At 44.5% G+C, this 17,980-nt stretch overlaps 2 protein-coding genes across 2 annotated transcripts; one reads left to right on the top strand and one right to left on the bottom strand.

Annotated features, from left to right (window-relative positions):
• On the bottom strand, positions 1-2,668 carry eef2kmt (eukaryotic elongation factor 2 lysine methyltransferase). The gene is made up of 8 exons (XM_005739908.1): positions 2,518-2,668; positions 2,028-2,090; positions 1,873-1,953; positions 1,647-1,748; positions 1,340-1,473; positions 1,018-1,262; positions 737-886; positions 1-188 (listed from the first exon to the last, which is right to left on the bottom strand). Exons 1-8 carry the CDS (start codon positions 2,659-2,661, stop codon positions 88-90), a joined length of 1,020 nt encoding a protein of 339 aa, XP_005739965.1. The 5' UTR covers positions 2,662-2,668; the 3' UTR covers positions 1-87.
• A 1,758-nt stretch (positions 2,669-4,426) lies between these two features.
• Positions 4,427-16,550, top strand: pigq (phosphatidylinositol glycan anchor biosynthesis, class Q). Its single transcript, XM_005739907.1, has 14 exons — positions 4,427-4,534; positions 5,590-5,780; positions 5,971-6,157; positions 6,535-6,701; positions 6,836-7,032; positions 7,973-8,104; positions 8,211-8,331; positions 9,118-9,244; positions 9,368-9,521; positions 12,572-12,683; positions 13,622-13,702; positions 13,960-14,074; positions 14,169-14,230; positions 15,202-16,550. Exons 2-14 carry the CDS (start codon positions 5,628-5,630, stop codon positions 15,352-15,354), a joined length of 1,761 nt encoding a protein of 586 aa, XP_005739964.1. The 5' UTR covers positions 4,427-4,534; positions 5,590-5,627; the 3' UTR covers positions 15,355-16,550.
• Positions 16,551-17,980: the final 1,430 nt, after the last annotated feature.

The following is a 17,980-nucleotide window of genomic DNA, read 5'->3' as shown; positions in this document are numbered from 1 at the left end:
CTTTCTTCACTTGAATGTATAAAGGAAGTTGTCATGACGATGAGGATGTACATTTGTAAATAAAATCTTTATCATGCTCCCCTCGTGTCATCTGCGCAGTTTGATGAGCTCTATAGCCGACTGTCTGTTATAAGGAAACACGTGGTTGACGGGTGCTGGGATCACTTCATGGCCGACTCCTTCAGCTTCTGCCAAAACAAACAAACAATGACTTCATTCAAACCAACGTCCTGCACTGAGAAAATCCTGATCTCTATAAAATCATCTTCATAATTCCCCAAGCACGCCTCAAAAACAACTTATTTATTCCCACTGCAACCAGGAAGTATCCAGGATCAAATCTGGCCAGATTTCTCTCTGCAGTCTCGTTTTGTCGACACTGGAGCGTCTGAGTGTTTCCTGTGAGCTGTCTCTAGGTCCTTTTTGCTTCATGAATTTCATGAATTGTGGACACTGTGCACAGCTGGTTAAAGAACTACTTACTACAGCAAACCAGTATTTTTCCCCTTGTGTTATAGGTTTACTGTTCATTTCAGGCAGAAAACGCGTTTTTGTGGGCGAAGCTGATGAAACTCAGACTCGAGCATGAGGTCGATCACGTGAGGTTAGCATGAGCCAAAGAGCCCCAGCAGAAGGTCAGGTTTAAGTAAACCAGACTCTGATCAGGTTTAAGTCTGAATTAATCTGCACCATCTTCACCACAGCCGCCTCCTCCTCCTCCTCAGCGCTGTCTTACCAAGCTGCTGTTTAAAACCGCCGTACGTCTCCAGGTTCCTTATCGTGGAGCAGATGAAGACCTGAGGGAGAACCTCGGCAGACGAACACCTCAGGACGATGGACAGCAGCTTCGCCAGACTTCCTGCGATGTCGGGGTCGTACACCACGTCTGCACCACGACAAACAACAGGAATCTGCTTTAACTCCAAATCTGAGAAAGCAGATTGTCAACAGCTCCACAAAATCCAGAACAGACTGAGGTGTGTGAATGTGTGTCCACGCCATCTCCAAAAATCTGACCTGCGGCGATGATGACATCAGCTCCGATCTCCCTCAGCTCTTCCTCTGAGATTGCCGTCCAGTCCAGCTTCTCCACGCTGACCGCTGGGGTCGTCTGCTCGCTCAGCCCATTCAGCCAGACGTTGTCTCTGAGTTTCTGCAGCACTGTGGAGTGACAGTCGCTGAAGATGAATCGCTTCGGGCTGCACGACCGACAGACGGCGATACCCGTCAACCCCGCACCGCTGCCCAGCTCCAGCACCGTCCTGAAGGAGGAGGAGCAAATCTAAAAGCTGCAGAAGCTCCACCTGGAGGGCGACGACCTGCAGATCCTTCCGCTTACCTGCCTGTAAAGACCTGCTGATTCTCCAGAGCCCACTCTGCCAGGTAAAGAGCCGCCTCCCACGTCACCAGCCCGGTGGTCCCCTCTGAGATCAGAGCAATGTTCTCCATCAAGCTCACAGCGCCACCAGCAGGCTGCAGGACACAAACATCGCTGCACTTCAAATTAAGACTCCTGCAAGCAACAGCTGGCAAAAGTAGGGCCGGGCGATTCAGACCGAAAATCAGATCGTGATATTTTTATGGCACAAAACAAATAATTTGATATAAAGGTAACAGTGACACTGGGGGTTTTCTGTGTGCGGTACCAGCAGGTAGCTCTTGTAGCACTCCATGGTCTCCTCAGCGCCCACCACCTCAGCCAGAGCATCGTACAGCTCATCCAGGGGTTCACAGCCTGAAGCTTCCAGCTGTGGAGGAAGAAACCAGGAAGCACACAGCCGGGTTTGACTCTGTGATCGAGTATTTCAACATCTTTCTGCCCAGAGCAAAAAAAAAGCTCAACTAATAATCTGAGAGTTAACCTCTCCTTACCCGTCTGATGAGCTGGGAGAGAAACAGCCTCCTGTATCTGACTGAAGGTGGAAACTTCCGGCACAGGGGATGAAGGCACGTCTGTAAAAACATGTGACTGTTCATTACACTGACGAAGCTGTTTTATGATTGCAGCACGATGGAGGAACACTCACCTGTTTCAGCACCTGAGAAATGAGCTCTGATGACCCGCTGCTCTGAAGGTCTTTTTCTACAAACTGTAAGCAGATAAAAAGTTCAACCTCTGTGTAAGTCACGTTTTAAGTTCAATTCAAGTCATTCACATTGCGCCAAATCACAACACTCGCCTCAAGGCGCTTATATTGTAAGGTAGACCCACCATAACCCCAACAATCAGACGACCCCTACGAGCAAGCAGGGCGACAGTGGAAAGGAAAACATGTCCTTTAAGAGGAAGAAATCTCCGGCAGAAGCAGGCTCAGAGAGCCCGTGGCCAATTTGAAAACATACAAACAAATTAAAAGAAAGAATGAAAAATTCTCTTTATGAACTGAGACCAAAATTATTCAGGGAGGTCCCTTGACTGGTTACAAGCATTGCTTTACTCATGTTTCACAGGCAGAGGCTGCTTTGGTGCTAAAATGCGGAGATTTCTGAATGAAGTTCGGCCAGACTCGTACTCACAGTCCAGGGAAACGAAGGGAGCCGAGTCAGAGCGAAAAACGACACCTGGAACTCCCTTAAAACCTCTTTAACTGACCCGTGAACCGAGGACTGCTCTGAAAGCGCCATCTTACACGTGTATTTGTTTACTTCCTGTTTACCCATAATCCTGCGCGACCCTCTCTCGCCAGAGCCTCTGGGTAGTGAAGTTTATCTGTAGGTTTGAGCATCGGCTGCCTTTTTTACAGCTACAGAGAGCTAGTGCATGTGTTTAATACGTACATACATACATACAGTCTTCTTTTTAATGTTATATCTTTTATTAGTGGACATTTATTATTTAAATGTAATGTTTTGTATTAATTAGAACTTAACTTCATTTTGAACCAGAGTGTGTTCTGGGGCTTTCCTTAACCTTTTTGTACAGTTTCTGTTGCTCTCTGTGTGTTTTTCTTTTCCTTTTATTTTGGAGGGTCTTCAGACATCAGCTGCTGGAGAGCTCTGATTATGGTCTCATCATATTTTATCTAAAAGGTTCAGGATTCAAGTCCAGCAAATATCTTTTTCTACTTTTAAGGTCAAAATTAAAAGTTGCCACTCCTGTGGCTCTCCTCTGCATCATGAGATCAAACCTCCAGATGACCCACTTCTCCAGCAGGTAGTCTTATGCTTTAAAGATCTTCTGTGTAAGTTTTCTGAATTAAAATCGTGTATACTTTTGTTTTAAGGAGGTTTTGTCTGTTTCGTTCGTGTGCATGTTTTGTAACCTCAGAGTAAATTTCTGATCCATCAGAGCTGCTGGAGAGCTCGACTGGTTCTGTCTGTCAGTGGATTTAAACACTGAGGCTCAAGGTTCAAGTCCAGCTGCAGTTCTTATTGAATTTTATACCTGAATCCAGCAGCGTGTTGAAACCTTCCCTTTATGCCAGCTTCAGCAGCTCGGTGACATGAATAAAAGGTTACTGTGGTATAAATCAAAGGGCTGAGCCACACTCATGTTCATTTAGGAACCTGTGATATCTGCTGATATCTGTGAAGCTTCAGTCAGATCTGCTGCTGTGGCCTTGAATTCTGCCCGCTCACAAACGTCACTTCGTCCAGAAGGTTTCTGATATTTCTTTCTCCTCGCGCTCTTTTCTTGCTGTGTCACTGCAGCCGGAGATAAAATCTCTTCAGTTGGACCAACTGTGCATTCACAGCAGCAGCTCCAGCACACTGAGCATTTACTGGTGAGTATGAGCTGATTATTTTAAAACATCAGTTTGATCATTTCACTTGGTTTTCTTACCAGAAAAGAAGAACCTAAGAGAAACTAACGATTTTGATTATTTGTGGATAATAAAGTTTTAAAGTTTTCGGTCCAGGTAAATTATAAATGTTGTTATAATATTATAAAATCTTATTATTATTTTAAAAGGACCGCATGAAGACAGTGAATATAGAAATGAGTTAAATTAATTAAAAAGGATTAGCAGAAACACAGTCCTTTATAACGCCGACACGAATTACTGTTTTCAAAATCAGAGGAGCGTCTTGTGGCCAACGCTGAAGCCTGTGAACGTGGTAAAATTCAATTTTGAAGCAAACGTAATAAATTCAGTGTAAACTGGAATTATGAGTAAGGAGAACTACATGTTGACTTTAACTGCTTATTTTATTGTTCTGTGATGTTTTGGGTTGAAACGTTTCCCCTTAAGGATCAATACCTTCATTCAGACATTACAATTCAGAAAATCCTGATCAAACTATTAGCATAAAACAACAAGGAATGTAAACTAATATAGTCACTTTTCAAAATAACATTATTAATATTCTCTATTGAAAGAGGAAAAAAAACTTTGGTAAAAAAAAATATGTGAGACTTTTAATTCTTTCAAAAACTGAAATCTAATCGCAGTAAGAGGAACGCAGCACAGTCATTAACGCGTGTTTCTCTCCGGAGCGTTTTACCGCACGGACTATCAACAACGAAGATGGCGCCGACGGTTTGCACGTAGCTGCAGAGGGAAGGTGAACTCTTGTTGTCGTGTTAAACAAGGTAAAAGTTGCATTTTTAACACTCGTGTCTCGTCTCCGCAGTGATGTTAGACACTTTGATCTTTCCGTTGTTTGTTCGAGCTTCAGTTTATTGATTTTAAAACACTTTTAACGAAAAATAATGAAAAATGCGAAGAACTTTGAGGTGGTTGTCAGGTGGGGGACATGATAAACCAGCAGGTTGGGGTGTCACTCTTCTCTTTGACGTGTTGGGTAATTTCTTTATGTTCCCGCGGTTCCTCTGCAATAACACTGCAGATAAAACTGCAGCTGACCGGCTTCGTGGTCTCGGAAATCAATGTCATCCCTGCCCCGGGCTTCCTGTTGTGCTCCAATCGGGTTTCTGATTGAAGGGCAAAAAATGAGGACAGCCGCCTCAAACCCTGTTCCATTCTGTTGCCGAACTCCATTCAAAAAATGGAAGATTGAGTGGTTTTCCTGCCGTAGCACTTAAATGGAAACGCGGGGATATTTTTCATTAATAAGGACTTCTTTGTCCCCTCGGCGGGTATTTCGTACTTGGTTACTGTTACTCTTGTGTGTATATATACACATGCAGTGTGTTTCGTACACATGGATTAGACCTGTTCCTAAATGAGGAGAAGTATTCCGTGAATGTGTCCCACTGAAAACAGGTCCAGGCTTAATCCATGTCTGGGAAACTGAGCCTTGATGCCATGCTGGGCTTCAAGCACCAGTAGAATAGAGGTTAGAGAGAAGAGGCTTTAAAACCTTTTTAAGACACTGGCTGAAACTTTTTTAAAGGCTTTTCCTCAACGCTTTACTTTTACCGCCATCTTTGCTGTTGTAAAATGTTCACATAAATTTTATTTCAGAATTCTTTGATTTCCAAGTTGGACTTTTGTAATATCTGCTGCTGGCAGTGAGTTTTCCAGGGTTAGACGAGTGTCTCCAACCAAGGTGTGGACACCAATGAGGGACCTGCACGCGCTAATCAGCACGCGTATCTGTGATGAAGGATTTCTCCGTCAGGGCGGTAACTGTAAACTTGTAACTGAAGTTAAAGTTTACCTCTGCTTGTTTTATTTCCCTCAGATCATCAGAGCTGCTGGACTCTGAGCCACAGTGCAGTCATGGTGCTGAAGATTTTCTTCCCACAGTGCTGTAACCGGGCGGAGAGCGGGCTGCTGGTGGGCCGCTGGATCTCTGGTCATGACTCAGCCGTGGTGCTGGCGGTCATTCACTACCCCTTCATCCCCGGGCAGGTCAAACAGTACATCCAGCAGGTTGGTGATTATAAAGAGGGAGCTGAGTCTTTGTAGGGCACAAGTTGTCCAATAGGTGTCACCTTTGACTTTTGAATTAAACACAATGCAGAGGAAAACTTTTAGTCAGGTTGCAGATGATCAGATGAATCCATTCAGCAACGTGAGCCAGACGTCAGTCCCTCAGCCGTCCTCTGTGTTCGTCTCTAAGATGCAGGCCCAGAGCGGGGTGGAGCTGACGGTACTCGGCTCCTGGAGTTTGCCTAAAGAGGGTCAGGAGAGCATGGAGAGCTTCCTCAGGGACCTCAGCACCATTTTCCCCCAGCAGCGCTGGCTCCAGGTCAGTCGCCAAATGGGAAAGATGGGCTTCATCTGTGAGGTCGTCAACCGGAACCAAAGTAAGATCCTCAGACTGGAATCTGCTTCCTCCTTGGCTTTTCTTTTCCATACTTTTTTTTTTTATTCTGGACTGTGCTAGAGTAGCTTTGCATGATTCTCAGCTCAAAATAATCCTCATTTATCTTAAACAGGTGCAGGCATTGGTGCAGCCTAGCAGTTCATCCTGTCTGAACTAAGCTGCTTTAGCTCCTCCCACTCTTTTAAGCCTGCTGACCCTGGAATGATAGTTCTCCCTTTTCACAGCTGTCTTTCATTTTTTTATCTGACAGTTTGTTTCTGTTTTTAAGATTATTTTTCTTTTCTGTTTTTAAATGTCCAATAAAATGTCCTTCATTTAATTTGAAAGTTTCTGTGCTCTGATTTGAATAACTTTCAGATGGGCAAGAAACTCAGCAGGAAGCAAAAAAGCAAAATGATGATGAGGAGGAGGAGAAGGTGATCTTTGTCCACTATGAGCAGAGGAAGGTGATGCTGTCGCAGCTCCACCCCACTGAGAGTGGAGATCCTGACCTCGACACCGAGCCGCCGTCTGAGCTGAAACAGGTAGAGAGGAGAAAAAACTGTGATGTCTCCGTGCTGGTGCAAAGCTCTCAAATCAGCTCCTCCGCCAACATGCGTCCAATCCCTGATGTGGGCAGCTGGTGATCTCTCACATGCTCCTCCTCTTCCTGTTGCAGGTGTTCCAGACGGTAGCGCGCAGCCAGCCTCTGTTCTTCCTGGATCGCTACGACGACGGGCCGCTGAAGTCGACGCACTGGCAGTCTGAAGGCCGGGAGGCCAGCATCATCGTGGAGCTGCTTAAACAGGCCTCAGTGCCGCTGTGTGTGCTCATCAGCTGGCTGCTCGCCTTGTGGACGTGGCTCTGCAGCATCCGGTAAGAGGAAGAGAGCTACAGCTGAGAGATAATTTTATATACTGATCAATGTGCTGATTGTTTTATCGCTGGTTGTCCTCCCCCGGCTGGAAACTGCACAAAACATCCTGTTAATTCATGATGAATAAACCACAAACTATAATCCTGCCGTGCCTTCTTTCACCGTTTCTGCACGAGAAGATTCTTGTTCAGTGTTTTTCACTTTGCGTGTTTTAATTTCAGTGAGTTTATTCATTTTAAAAAATGAAATAAAAAACACTCATTTCAAGCAATCTGCTCAAGTCCTGTTTGTGCAAAAGACTAAAATCCTCTAAAAAATCAAAGCACGGATTAAGTTCGAGGTAGTTACACTTTATTACATCTCAGCGTTTGGGTGTGTTTAATCTGTTAATAAAGACTGATAGAGAAGCTGTATAGTAGATCGATGCACAGGCCTCCCTCTCCACCTCCTCCAACACTTCTGTGAGGAGCTTTAAGATCCTTCCAAGCTAGCAGAGAAGGAGCAGCTATCGAGCAGCTTCTGGCTCTGCTGCAGGACCTCACCCACTCTGATATGCCCGAAATGCCTCAGCTTTGAGGCAGCCAGGAGGCATCGAGTCAGATGCTGCACAACCCCAGCTGGCTCCTTTTAATGTGGAGGTGCAGCATCATTACGCTCATTTCTGCTGCTTGTATCCTCAGACTCACTCTGTTGGTCTCATGGTCAGAACGTAGCTCAGCCGGTGAATCGACAGCTTTGCTTTCAAACTCTGCTCTCTGTTCACCTCCACAGACTTGGAGTAATGCAAAGCTGGATAAAAACTCTTTTTTGAATTGAAGAAGCGACGTACTTTTCCTGCTTCCTTCTTTGTTTTGCTCTTATTTATTAGTCCAACATTTATTGTAAGAAAGTCCCGACCGCGGCTGTAAAGCTCTAAGCTGCCTCTTCTGTTTCATGCAGGATCTTCAGTCTTTACCCGCTGCGCTTCCTGTCCAGTAAACTGTCCACATGTGTCCAGATCAGCTACAGGACCGAACACATGAGGACGCTGAGCTCGCCCAAACCAGCCATCGAGCATAAGCAGTTCATGAGGTGGGCGTCTGGTGAAGAAATGGAGCTTCACCTGGTTTGTACTGAAACTGTTGCTGAAACCGAGCCGACTGTAACGCCGCGTCTCCGCTTTGATGTCTGTCGGCAGGAAAGGCAACATCCTGGTGTCGTTCCTGGTGGACGTGGGGCTCGGCGTCCTGCTCATGTCGTGGCTCTACAGAGACGACCACATCGCCACGCTGGCTAACATGCTGATGCCTGCAGCTGATGTAAGTTATTGCTCTGTGGAGATTTTTGGTGTGTGCAAGTGTGAGGGACCAGCTGAGTAATGCTGGAGCTGAATGAATGTCCTCGATTCGCAGACTGGTCTTTGTTTTACAGGTTCATGGTCGTGTCTTTGATGTAGAATCGCCATCATGACATATGAGCTTGGTTTTGTTTTTGCCGTTCACTGTTGGAAAAAGCAGCTCTGCATGATTCATTGTTTAAAAAAAGGATCCATGTGTACCTCATGCTGGCCTTCACGCAGCCCTCCTGTCTCACACAAGCTGTTTTAGTTCGTGTCTCTTTAAAACACCAACTTTATTTTGATTGGCCAACTTCCAGAAGCCTGCTGAGGGGCACAGCCCAATGACCTGTGCTGCCTGCACTTCATGAGCATCCTTTGCCAGCAAGAGACGGATCGAAGGAGCATAATCAGACATTACTGCTGCTTCATCCAGGAGACGAAAAGCAGTTTAGAGGATGCTGCGCGCCGGATCGGAAAAACGTGAAAAAGTTTAGCTTTAATAATTTCAGCTTGTTGCTTTATAGAAACTCCAGGTTTGAAAACAAAAACAGTCTCTTGATAAGTGAACTAATGATGCTCAGACATGTGTTTGGATCATGTTGTGGAAACAGCCTGAAGGTACAAAAACTCTTCATGTTATAAATGTAGAGACTTCAGCGCCCTGCGCAGCGCCGACAGGCCTCATTGAGTCGCTAATAACCGGCTGGATTTGGTGTAATTTCAGCTTCTGTTCTTCTGTCATTAAACTCCTGCGCTTCCTCCTCAGCATGTGGCTAAAGAGCTGGAGGAGCTGCTGCAGTGGCTGATGGGAGCTCCAGCCGGGCTGAAGATGAACCGGGCCCTGGACCAGGTTCTGGGCCGCTTCTTCCTCTACCACATACACCTCTGGATCAGTGAGTATCAGGAGGTTTTCTGCAGTGTTGAGATTTCCTTTAATTTGTTTAAATCTTTTTCACTCTTAAGTGACACAGAAGCTTGTGATGACTCTCACTGTGCTGCTTGGTCTCTCCATCCAGGCTACATCCACCTGATGTCTCCATTCATCGAGGGGATCCTGTGGTACGGAGGTCTGTCGGCCTGCCTTGGCCTGACCTTTGCCCTCTCGCTGCTGTCAGACATGGTGGCCCTGCTCACCTTCCACATCTACTGCTTCTACGTCTACGGAGCCAGGTGTGTCTTAGAAACGCCCAGCTTTTACTCCGCTATGAAGCAAAGCTCATTCTGATCGGTGAAGGCAACAAGGCCTGGAGCATGAGGCCGACAGATGTGCACAGTGTCTGTGTGAAGGTGAAGCTGGTGATTTCTTCAAGCTGTGAGGAGAGAATGAGATTGTGGGTGTCAGGGTTAGAGAGCGAGGATGGTGAGGAAGTGAAACTGATGCTCCTCCACCTCAACAGGAGCCATTTGAGGTGTTAATGGGAGGAAGCCCTGGGACAGACCCAGGACTCTCCGCAGAGATTAGTCTTCTCTGCTGGGTTTGAGGACGAGTCTGCCTCTGGACCTGGATGAGTGGACTGTTTAGGACTTCTTTTAGTTTTCATCTCACCACCTTATTGAATAAGCACGCGGTAAAGCTTTGTGAGAGGAGGTACTTCTGATAACCTGCAGGGGGCAGTGCTTTCAAATCTTTTCCTTCCTCTGTGCATCTAGAAAAAACTTCTTGGTAGAAAATGGCCCGAGAATGGTCTAGAAATGAGAATTTATTAATAATGAAATAATCGCCTTTATGACCGGACTGAGGTGATGGAGGCCAAATTGGTGGGTTTGAAGATCATATTTGGGACGTTTGCTAAAAGCAGTTCATTCAAAAAGAAACTATTTAAAATCTTACACATAAAAACTTTTACACAGCCGGTAAATTTACTATAAAATACCTTTTGGACAATAGTGAAAACTGAAAGATGAAGATGAGAGCATCATAATTCATTTCTGCAGCCGCTCACAAAAGAACCAAATCTGACTTGTAGGATGTTTTGTTTGACGTCACGGTTACATAACAGGGTTGGACATTTGGAAGAGCCTCGCCTAAGCTGGTGCACGCTCTGCTCTGCAGGCCTGTTTGCTTTAGATGTTCACACTCGCACTGTGCTGCTGAACAGAGTCATTGTTGACTGTGAGAAGATGGTGAAGATTCAGAGGAGGGTCCAAACCATGAGAGAGAGATGAAGGTGAAACGTGACCCTTCAGTATGAACGTGCCATCAGTAATGGTCTCAGTGGAAGGGCGGCCGTCAAGAAGCCATTGCCAAGGAAAACTGTGAGGAGAGGCTGAGGTATGGAAATTACAGAAGAACTGGACTGAAAATCTGTGACGGGGCATCAGTGATGGACATGTGGGCTGCAGTTTAACCAGCGGTGTTGACGATTATGAACTGACAGTGATGCCAACACACCTGTGGGACACCACCAGTCGTGGATCAGCCTCCTCAGAGCCGGACCTCAGACTTACTGAAGCAGCGTGAGATCGTCCTGACAGAGAACAGAACAAGAGGCAGAAACATCCAAAGAGCTTTGAACGTCCTCCACGAAGGCTGGAGAACTGAGGAGAACTTAAACTAATGACAGAGAGTTTCCTCAGACTTCAGGCTGTGATGAAGATTAAAGGTGGTCATAATAATAAATATTAACTTATTCTGTTTAATTTTCTAATGTATTTCTTTGTGTTTGCACACGTTTCAGTTAATCCCTGCAACTGTTCCACATTTCACTAACAAATAGAAAGAAATGAGGGTGCCTTAAGATTTTTGCACAAAACTTTGTTGCAAAATATTCTAATATCATCAATTAATTGGTTGTCTTTGAACAAAGTACAATGAAAGGAAGCGAGAATAAGGAATACAAATGTATTAAAATATCCTCAGAAAATATACAAGCACATGAATATATAAATATATTAGTATTATCAGGGGCGAGTTCGTGGTTCTGTCGGTGCTTCTTATCAGGCAGCGGTGGCTCCAAATGTCCTCCAGGAAGGGTGGTGGGAACCTGGTGATGTTTTCGGTGGTGCTGATGGAGCAGCAGTGGGAGGACGGGCTGTTTTTGTTTGAGAACCCTGAAGAAGTCGAGCCTCTGCTGGGCCTTCTTCATGTCTGGGTGCTGAGGGCCCCTTCCATGCAGCATCATGCATGGATCAGATTTGGGGCATTCTTACTTTCATGATGAGTTTTTTGGTTCTGGAAGATTTTAGGGTCAAGTTAAATTCTGGTACCACCCTGGCAGCCTTTATTTAGCGCTTCTTACCATTTAAAAGTGACAGCATGCTTGCATCCCTGTAACACCACACTGCAGATGAACCGATGACTCTGTCATACGTCCTCTCAGGCTGCTGCTGTCAAACTCAAACTAAGCAAACATCTGGTTTGGAGATGACACTCTTTACAATATTTTGTGCACAAGCGTGTGAAACTGAAACTTCTGCAGCAGGAAATGTTGCTGCCTTCAGTAGGTCAGCCAGTAACTGCAGAGCATCACAGGACTAATGAGTATTTCTTCTTAATCTTTAACCTGAAGACGTGTTCAGCTGCAGAAACAGCACGTCATCGCTGCTGAATCCCGTTTGAGGATTAAAAGATGAGCTCGATGACATTTAAATCTTCATTTTCTTAAATCTTGGTTCTGTTCTGTCAGCTCTCAGGTACACTCACCTGCTTTGGCTTTAACAGGAGAAATGAGGTCTGTTAGTCTGCCGTGTGGTGTGACGGGAGTCTGAGTGCTGTCGTGAAGGATTGACTAAATTATGTATTTGCTCTAAAGATAGCAGTGCCTCGCCCCGTGGTGCACAGTGAAATATTACCCATTTTCCTCCTCACATATTTATGCTCCGCCGGCTCTTCGCTTTGAGAGCTTTTTGTCTGAGTTTTTTTTATTATTATTAAATCTGCGCGCCCGGGTCTAAAAATATCTCCTGCCGTGAACACAGCTCGGCTCTGCAGAGGATAAAAGTCGAAGAAGCTTCGCTGTGCTTCAAACGGAAAGCTTCTCTGTCTCTCTTAGTCTTTGTCAGACAGACTGAGTGTGTCATTAATGACTGCTCCTATTACAGCCGTGGTGCTTTTTCTGTGACTACACTTGAAATGATTTGTCAGTGCTGCTGCGCATAAAGCTGGTGGTTTACCAGCTGAACAGGCCTCTGCAGAGCTCTTCTATGAAACCTGTCTTAGTGTCAGATATCTACCTGTTCCTTTTAAGCAGTCACTCATCAGCTGTTTGTGTCTCTGTCAGGCTGTACTGTCTGAAGATCTATGGGCTCTCGTCGCTCTGGAGGCTCTTCAGAGGGAAGAAGTGGAACGTCCTGCGGCAGAGAGTGGACTCCTGCTCCTACGACGTGGACCAGGTAACCCACAAACACCTGTGAGAATAAACGGGTAGAGATCCATGAATTCAACATCTACATTTGTAGAGAGTCTCTACAAATGTAGATGAGAGTCAAATCTTATTTAAAAACTGCTAAAAAAAGGTACATTTATCCAAAAATGAGGATTCGGAAGCTGTTTTCCTCACTATATGTATATCTGAGCACCACTGATATCAGTTTGATTCATACAGCTCCATTTCACAACAACACTTTATAAGATAAGGAAACTTAAATATTGGTGAGAAGACGCCGGCAATCAGACGATCCCCTGTGAGAGGCTCTTGGCGAGGGTGGGGAGGAAAAACTCCCTTTTAACAGGAAGAACCTCCAGCAGAACCAGGATCAGGGAGGCAAAGAAATCAAAGAAAGATGTTTGTTACCGCGTCGAGAACGGTGAATGCATCGTCCTCCACTCAGCTTTAGGAGCTGTGAATGAGCTCTGCAGCATGATTGGCTCATATGGTTCCAGGCTCAGCTGCTGATTGGCTCTTTAAAGGCGTTCATAGATTTCTACTGAGCAGTCTTTAAATGGGAGCATCACATCTGGGCTTCTTGCACTTATTCCTGATTTTGCTTGTTCTGTGCTCGACTCTGGTGTAAAATGTTCTGAATAAACAAACGTAATTTGATTTATTTGGTTGCGCATTAATTTCCTACTGTGTGGAGGAGACACGCCCCCTCTTAGAGGGACGTTTGTCAGCGATTGGATGCTGAGACTGATCTGAAACCCCATCACAGGAGCTTCAAACCCAAACTAACTCAAGAGCTTTAATACCAAGATTTTTACATTTATTTAAAAAATGAATTATCATGAGGAAGAGGAGGCATCGAGAGCCTCAGACTCAACATAATCTTCATCACTTCTTAGAGATGCAGAGAATTTTCTCTGAGTGTTGTTGTGTTTGTGCTTCTTCCAGCTCTTCATCGGGACGCTGCTCTTCACCATCCTGCTGTTCCTGCTGCCCACCACCGCCCTCTACTACCTGGTCTTCACTCTGGTACGCCTTCACTTCACCTGCCGCCTACTGGTGATGCCCAGAGGGGCCGATGGCGCGATATGGCAGCCTCGCCTCTGTCAGTCTGCCACAGGGCAGCTGTGGCTACAACTGTAGCTGCCTCCACCAGTGTGTGAATGTGAGAGTGACTGAATAGTGGCATTGTAAAGCGCTTTGAGTGTCTCGAAAAGCGCTATATAAATGCAATCCATTATTTTGTTTGTTTGTTTTTGACTCCCGGGTCTCGTTGTGTCGTGCAGCTCCGGCTCGTGGTGGTGCTGTTCCAGGGCGTCCTCCACCTCAGCGTGGACTTCATCAACTCCTTCCCGCTGTTTGCCATGGGCCTCCGCCTCTTCAGACCCTACAGACTGGCAGGTACGCTTTACTGAACCGTCTTTATAAAGCCTTTAAATAACTGCGTGGGGGAGGTGTGCAGGTTTTCATCGTGAGGCTTTGTGCACGTTTTCAGAAGGTGTAAAGTTCCAGGTGCTGTGTGAGGAGCCGGGCACCGCCCTTCACCTGCTGATGGAGGTAAGGGGTCACACAGGTCTTCGTTGTCTTACCACGCAGATTTAAACATGGAGGCACCTCATTGGCTGCTACAAGGAAGCCTCTTTGTGTTCAAATCATCACAGCTGGATGAAATTTCCATGATCATCCAGCTGTTTGCTTGTTTTAAATGCTAAATACTTCGTTTGTTACATTTGAGGCCAAATTATTTTTCTTGACTGCACAGCAATGTTATTATTGGTCACATTAAAAATTCACCCAAAGGCTCCAGCAGGACACAATCTAGTACAACTTCAGGTAAACTACTGACTTCCTCTAAAAACAGGAAGAGGAAGACGGGGCTATAAACACACATGACAGGTGAGAACAATCTGGGCGAGGCGGACGATCAAAAAAAAAAGGAAGTAAAATTAACACAAGACACTGAAAGAAAAATGTAAAACGGGAAATAAACATAAGCCAGCCAACGCTGGAGAAAACTAACATGATGGAGCTGCAGAGAGAAACAGAAAAGGGTGGAGGCCGGACCTCGCTGGAGGGCGAGCAGCAGCAGAGCCTGACGGCTGGTCCTGAGGAGACGTCTGACAGGTTTGGTGCAGGAACAGATGCTGAGGTCACATCTGGTGGTTGAGGAACAGGAAAACTCAGACTTGGCACGCCGCTGTGATCCAGGAACTCAGGAGGGGAAATATCAGATGAAGCTCAATAAAAAACAGAAGAACCAAAAACTTACAGACTACAACACTTAAGTAAATAACCGTCTCATTAAGTGTCAGTTTTAACGTGTTTATATCTGCTGTAAAGTTTAACGTGGGAGTCCACGGGGACCGACTCGCTGCTGGCGCCTCTAGTGGACTTTATAGGAACTGCAGGTGTATTTGTTTTGTTTTTTTTTATTTGTACCTTACTTCCTACCTCAGCGTGCTAATAATGTGTCATCAGTGTGTGCTCCTCCTGACAGTAAGCCATTATTTTGATGCTTTCTTCCTCAGATAAACCCTCTGAAGTGCAGCACTGTGGTGCAGCTGTACCGCACCCCGACATACAGCTGCTACCCCAGAGACTCGTGGGCCGCTCTGGTCAAGAAGCTGTTTGTCGGGGAGCTGATTTATCCCTGGAGACACAAAAGCACCAAGGTTGACTGAGAGAGAGCCAGAAATGCGATGGAGGAAGAGGAGAGACGAGGGAGCGGGGGAAAGGGAAGAGACTGAATAAATAAAGAGATGGAAACGGACAGGAAAAAGACAGACGACCTTCGGGAGATGTTTTTATATTTGATGGGAAGAGCGTCACAGAGAACATCGCCTGAAGCTGCCGACTCATCGCGTCTACAGCTTTCTGCTCAGCCTGAAGGTGGATGATGAATATTTGAGCTCACACGGATACCAGAAACAGGACAACCAGCAAATAGTCACGTCCTGCTGGTGTTGGTTTAAAGAGCTGTGGGTATAAAAACACTCGAGGAAGCTCTTTCACTCTTTCAGAGTAAAATTCAACTAACCTGATCGTTCCTTTGACTTTACAGATTTACATTTTTATTTGTCATTATAAAAGACTTTATGTTTAAGGAAGAACAACAAAACTGGACCAAAACAACTCCTGTACGAGCTGTGGTCAGCCATAGAAAGTAACAAACACACGTCTAATTCTCTGTTTGGTTTTTGTACAGTCACTTAAAATAAAGTTCCCCCTCCAAACTGTAGAACCACTTTAGCAGCAACTAAACTTGAGGAAACTTAAATTAAAGGTGTTCTTTCATCAGTCTCACATCACTGTGGAGGACTTTTGGACAGACGTGTGCCACAGCTGCCCTGGTTAATCCACCAGCATGCACCAAGGCTTCAATCAAAGTCATGTTTTTAATGAGAAAATCTAAATATTGTTCTCTTGTGTTTATGGCGAGTGGTACATTTGTAAAGGAGCTTTTTAAGAATGACCTGATCTTGTTGTTTTGTGTTAACGTGAGTAAAACTGTGGAGCCGTAAACTGTTCGCCTTCAGTGCAGACACACAAACTCGATCAAATGGCTCTTTATATTAACCAACTGCACTGAATATGTTAATAGCTGGAATCTTTCATCCTTAAATAATTGTAACCAGAAAAATGTTGTTGTTTTTTTTAATTTTGATGTCTTTTACGTGTCTGTTTTTAACCTGAGAGCGATTTAGTCTAAATGAAATAATGAATGTTCTTCTTCCACTCACTGACTCTGCACGTCTGTTTCAGCCGTGAAGTCTGATTTTTGTCGTTCATTTTAAATGTAATGTGCCTGTTTTGTTATGTCTGATCAAACCTTTTGACTAAATTCAGCTTTTCATTAAACGTTGGGGAAAATCCAGGATTCTGAGCACGTTTTTCTTCCTCTGGTGTTCATGCTGAGTCAGCTGGAACATCACAACATATTTTTATTGTTTTCAAACAATAAACAATGGAAAGTTTAGAAAAATAAGGTGACAAATTATTATATCATTACATACAGTGTATATGAGTGGCAACCAAACAGAGAGACTTTATACTAATGAATGTTAACTCAGCTGACATCGTTAATGTGGCACGTACTGATGATGTCATCACTGCTGCTGTCTTTGTGCTTAAATACATCGTGGGGGGAAAAAAGACTGCTGAGGTAAAGAGAGAGTTTTATTTAAATGTCATTTCCATTACGACAATTATACTGAAGTTTGACGTGGATACACACATGCTGGTTATTTTCTATCAGGTCCTCGAAATTTCTTCTTATTGTATTTTGAACATGTAAAAATAACAACACAAAGAGGGGAAAAAAGCACAAACAAACAATTAAATAATAATAAAGATGCTAATGATGATAAGCATAATAATAACATTCAAAAAGAAGTAAGAAGAAGCATTAGCTTAATTATCATGTCCCTTTTCACTTTTTCTTCCTGTGTATTCCCCATCATATCATAAATACTAGCTTACAATTTGCATTTGGTTTTAGAACCGCACTAACATGCCGATAGTTATACATATTTACAGATATATACAGACTTATACACACATCCTTGTGCTTTGCAAAAATCATATTTTTCAACCACTTTTTAAGCAGAGTGATTCTGGGACGTTGCTTCGGTGCATCACTCAGCGTGTTTCACAGCTTCAGTTCACACACGGAGGCAAAAACCTTTCTGCTGTTGCGCAGATACAGGGATGCCTCAAAAGTAGAATATTGGGTTTGTACGACCTCCGTATCCAGTATTATGCATTATCATTATGATGTTCATTTTGTAAACTTTGGCCCCATTAGGGTAAACAAGCATGATAAAGCAGGGTATCCTGTAGCATTTATGGGGGAAAACACCCTGTAAATGACCGTAAGCTTTTCAGAATAAAAGCACAGCTGTTGAAGACGCATAGAAGACTGTTCAGTCAGTGTTTATTTCCACTGCATGAAAAGTATAAATATGATCCATCCCAGATGTAAATACACTTTAATCTCTATTTTATCTTAGATTGCCTCATTCAAGCTGCTGCTGCCAGAACACTTCATTAATTATGCGTGTAGGTGTTCTTCCTCAGGAGGCTGAGGCGAGAGATGAGTCATGGTGCTATAAAAACAGGCCTGACACACATAATCAAACACACTCTCAGCCCACTACTGTACATCACATTTCATAATATTATTCCTACCGTGGTTACACAACATGAATTATATTCTGGGAAATGGTCCAAATGTATTTTGCTCCCCTACGACAGTGAAAACTGAAAAATGATCAGTAACAGGGCAGATTATGACACTCTCCACAAACA

Source organism: Pundamilia nyererei, unplaced genomic scaffold, assembly GCF_000239375.1.
Source record: "Pundamilia nyererei isolate P.nyererei 1_Seehausen unplaced genomic scaffold, PunNye1.0 scaffold00095, whole genome shotgun sequence".
In the NCBI taxonomy this organism is placed as follows: Eukaryota; Metazoa; Chordata; class Actinopteri; order Cichliformes; family Cichlidae; genus Pundamilia; species Pundamilia nyererei.
Note: the sequence above shows the minus strand (reverse complement) of the source record. Positions and strands in the feature narration are given on the sequence as shown.

Bases quoted from the DNA above. Each gene is read 5' to 3' on its own strand.
- eef2kmt (XM_005739908.1), bottom strand. From the start codon at position 2,661: ATGGGTAAACAGGAAGTAAACAAATACACGTGTAAGATGGCGCTTTCA. The intron at 2,091-2,517 runs GTGAGTACGAGT...ATCTGCTTACAG, and splicing joins TCCCTTCGTTTCCCTGGACT to TTTGTAGAAAAAGACCTTCA. The intron at 887-1,017 runs GTCAGATTTTTG...GTCGTGGTGCAG, and splicing joins TGATGTCATCATCGCCGCAG to ACGTGGTGTACGACCCCGAC.
- pigq (XM_005739907.1), top strand. From the start codon at position 5,628: ATGGTGCTGAAGATTTTCTTCCCACAGTGCTGTAACCGGGCGGAGAGC. The intron at 9,522-12,571 runs GTGTGTCTTAGA...TGTCTCTGTCAG, and splicing joins TTCTACGTCTACGGAGCCAG to GCTGTACTGTCTGAAGATCT. The intron at 14,075-14,168 runs GTACGCTTTACT...GCACGTTTTCAG, and splicing joins CAGACCCTACAGACTGGCAG to AAGGTGTAAAGTTCCAGGTG.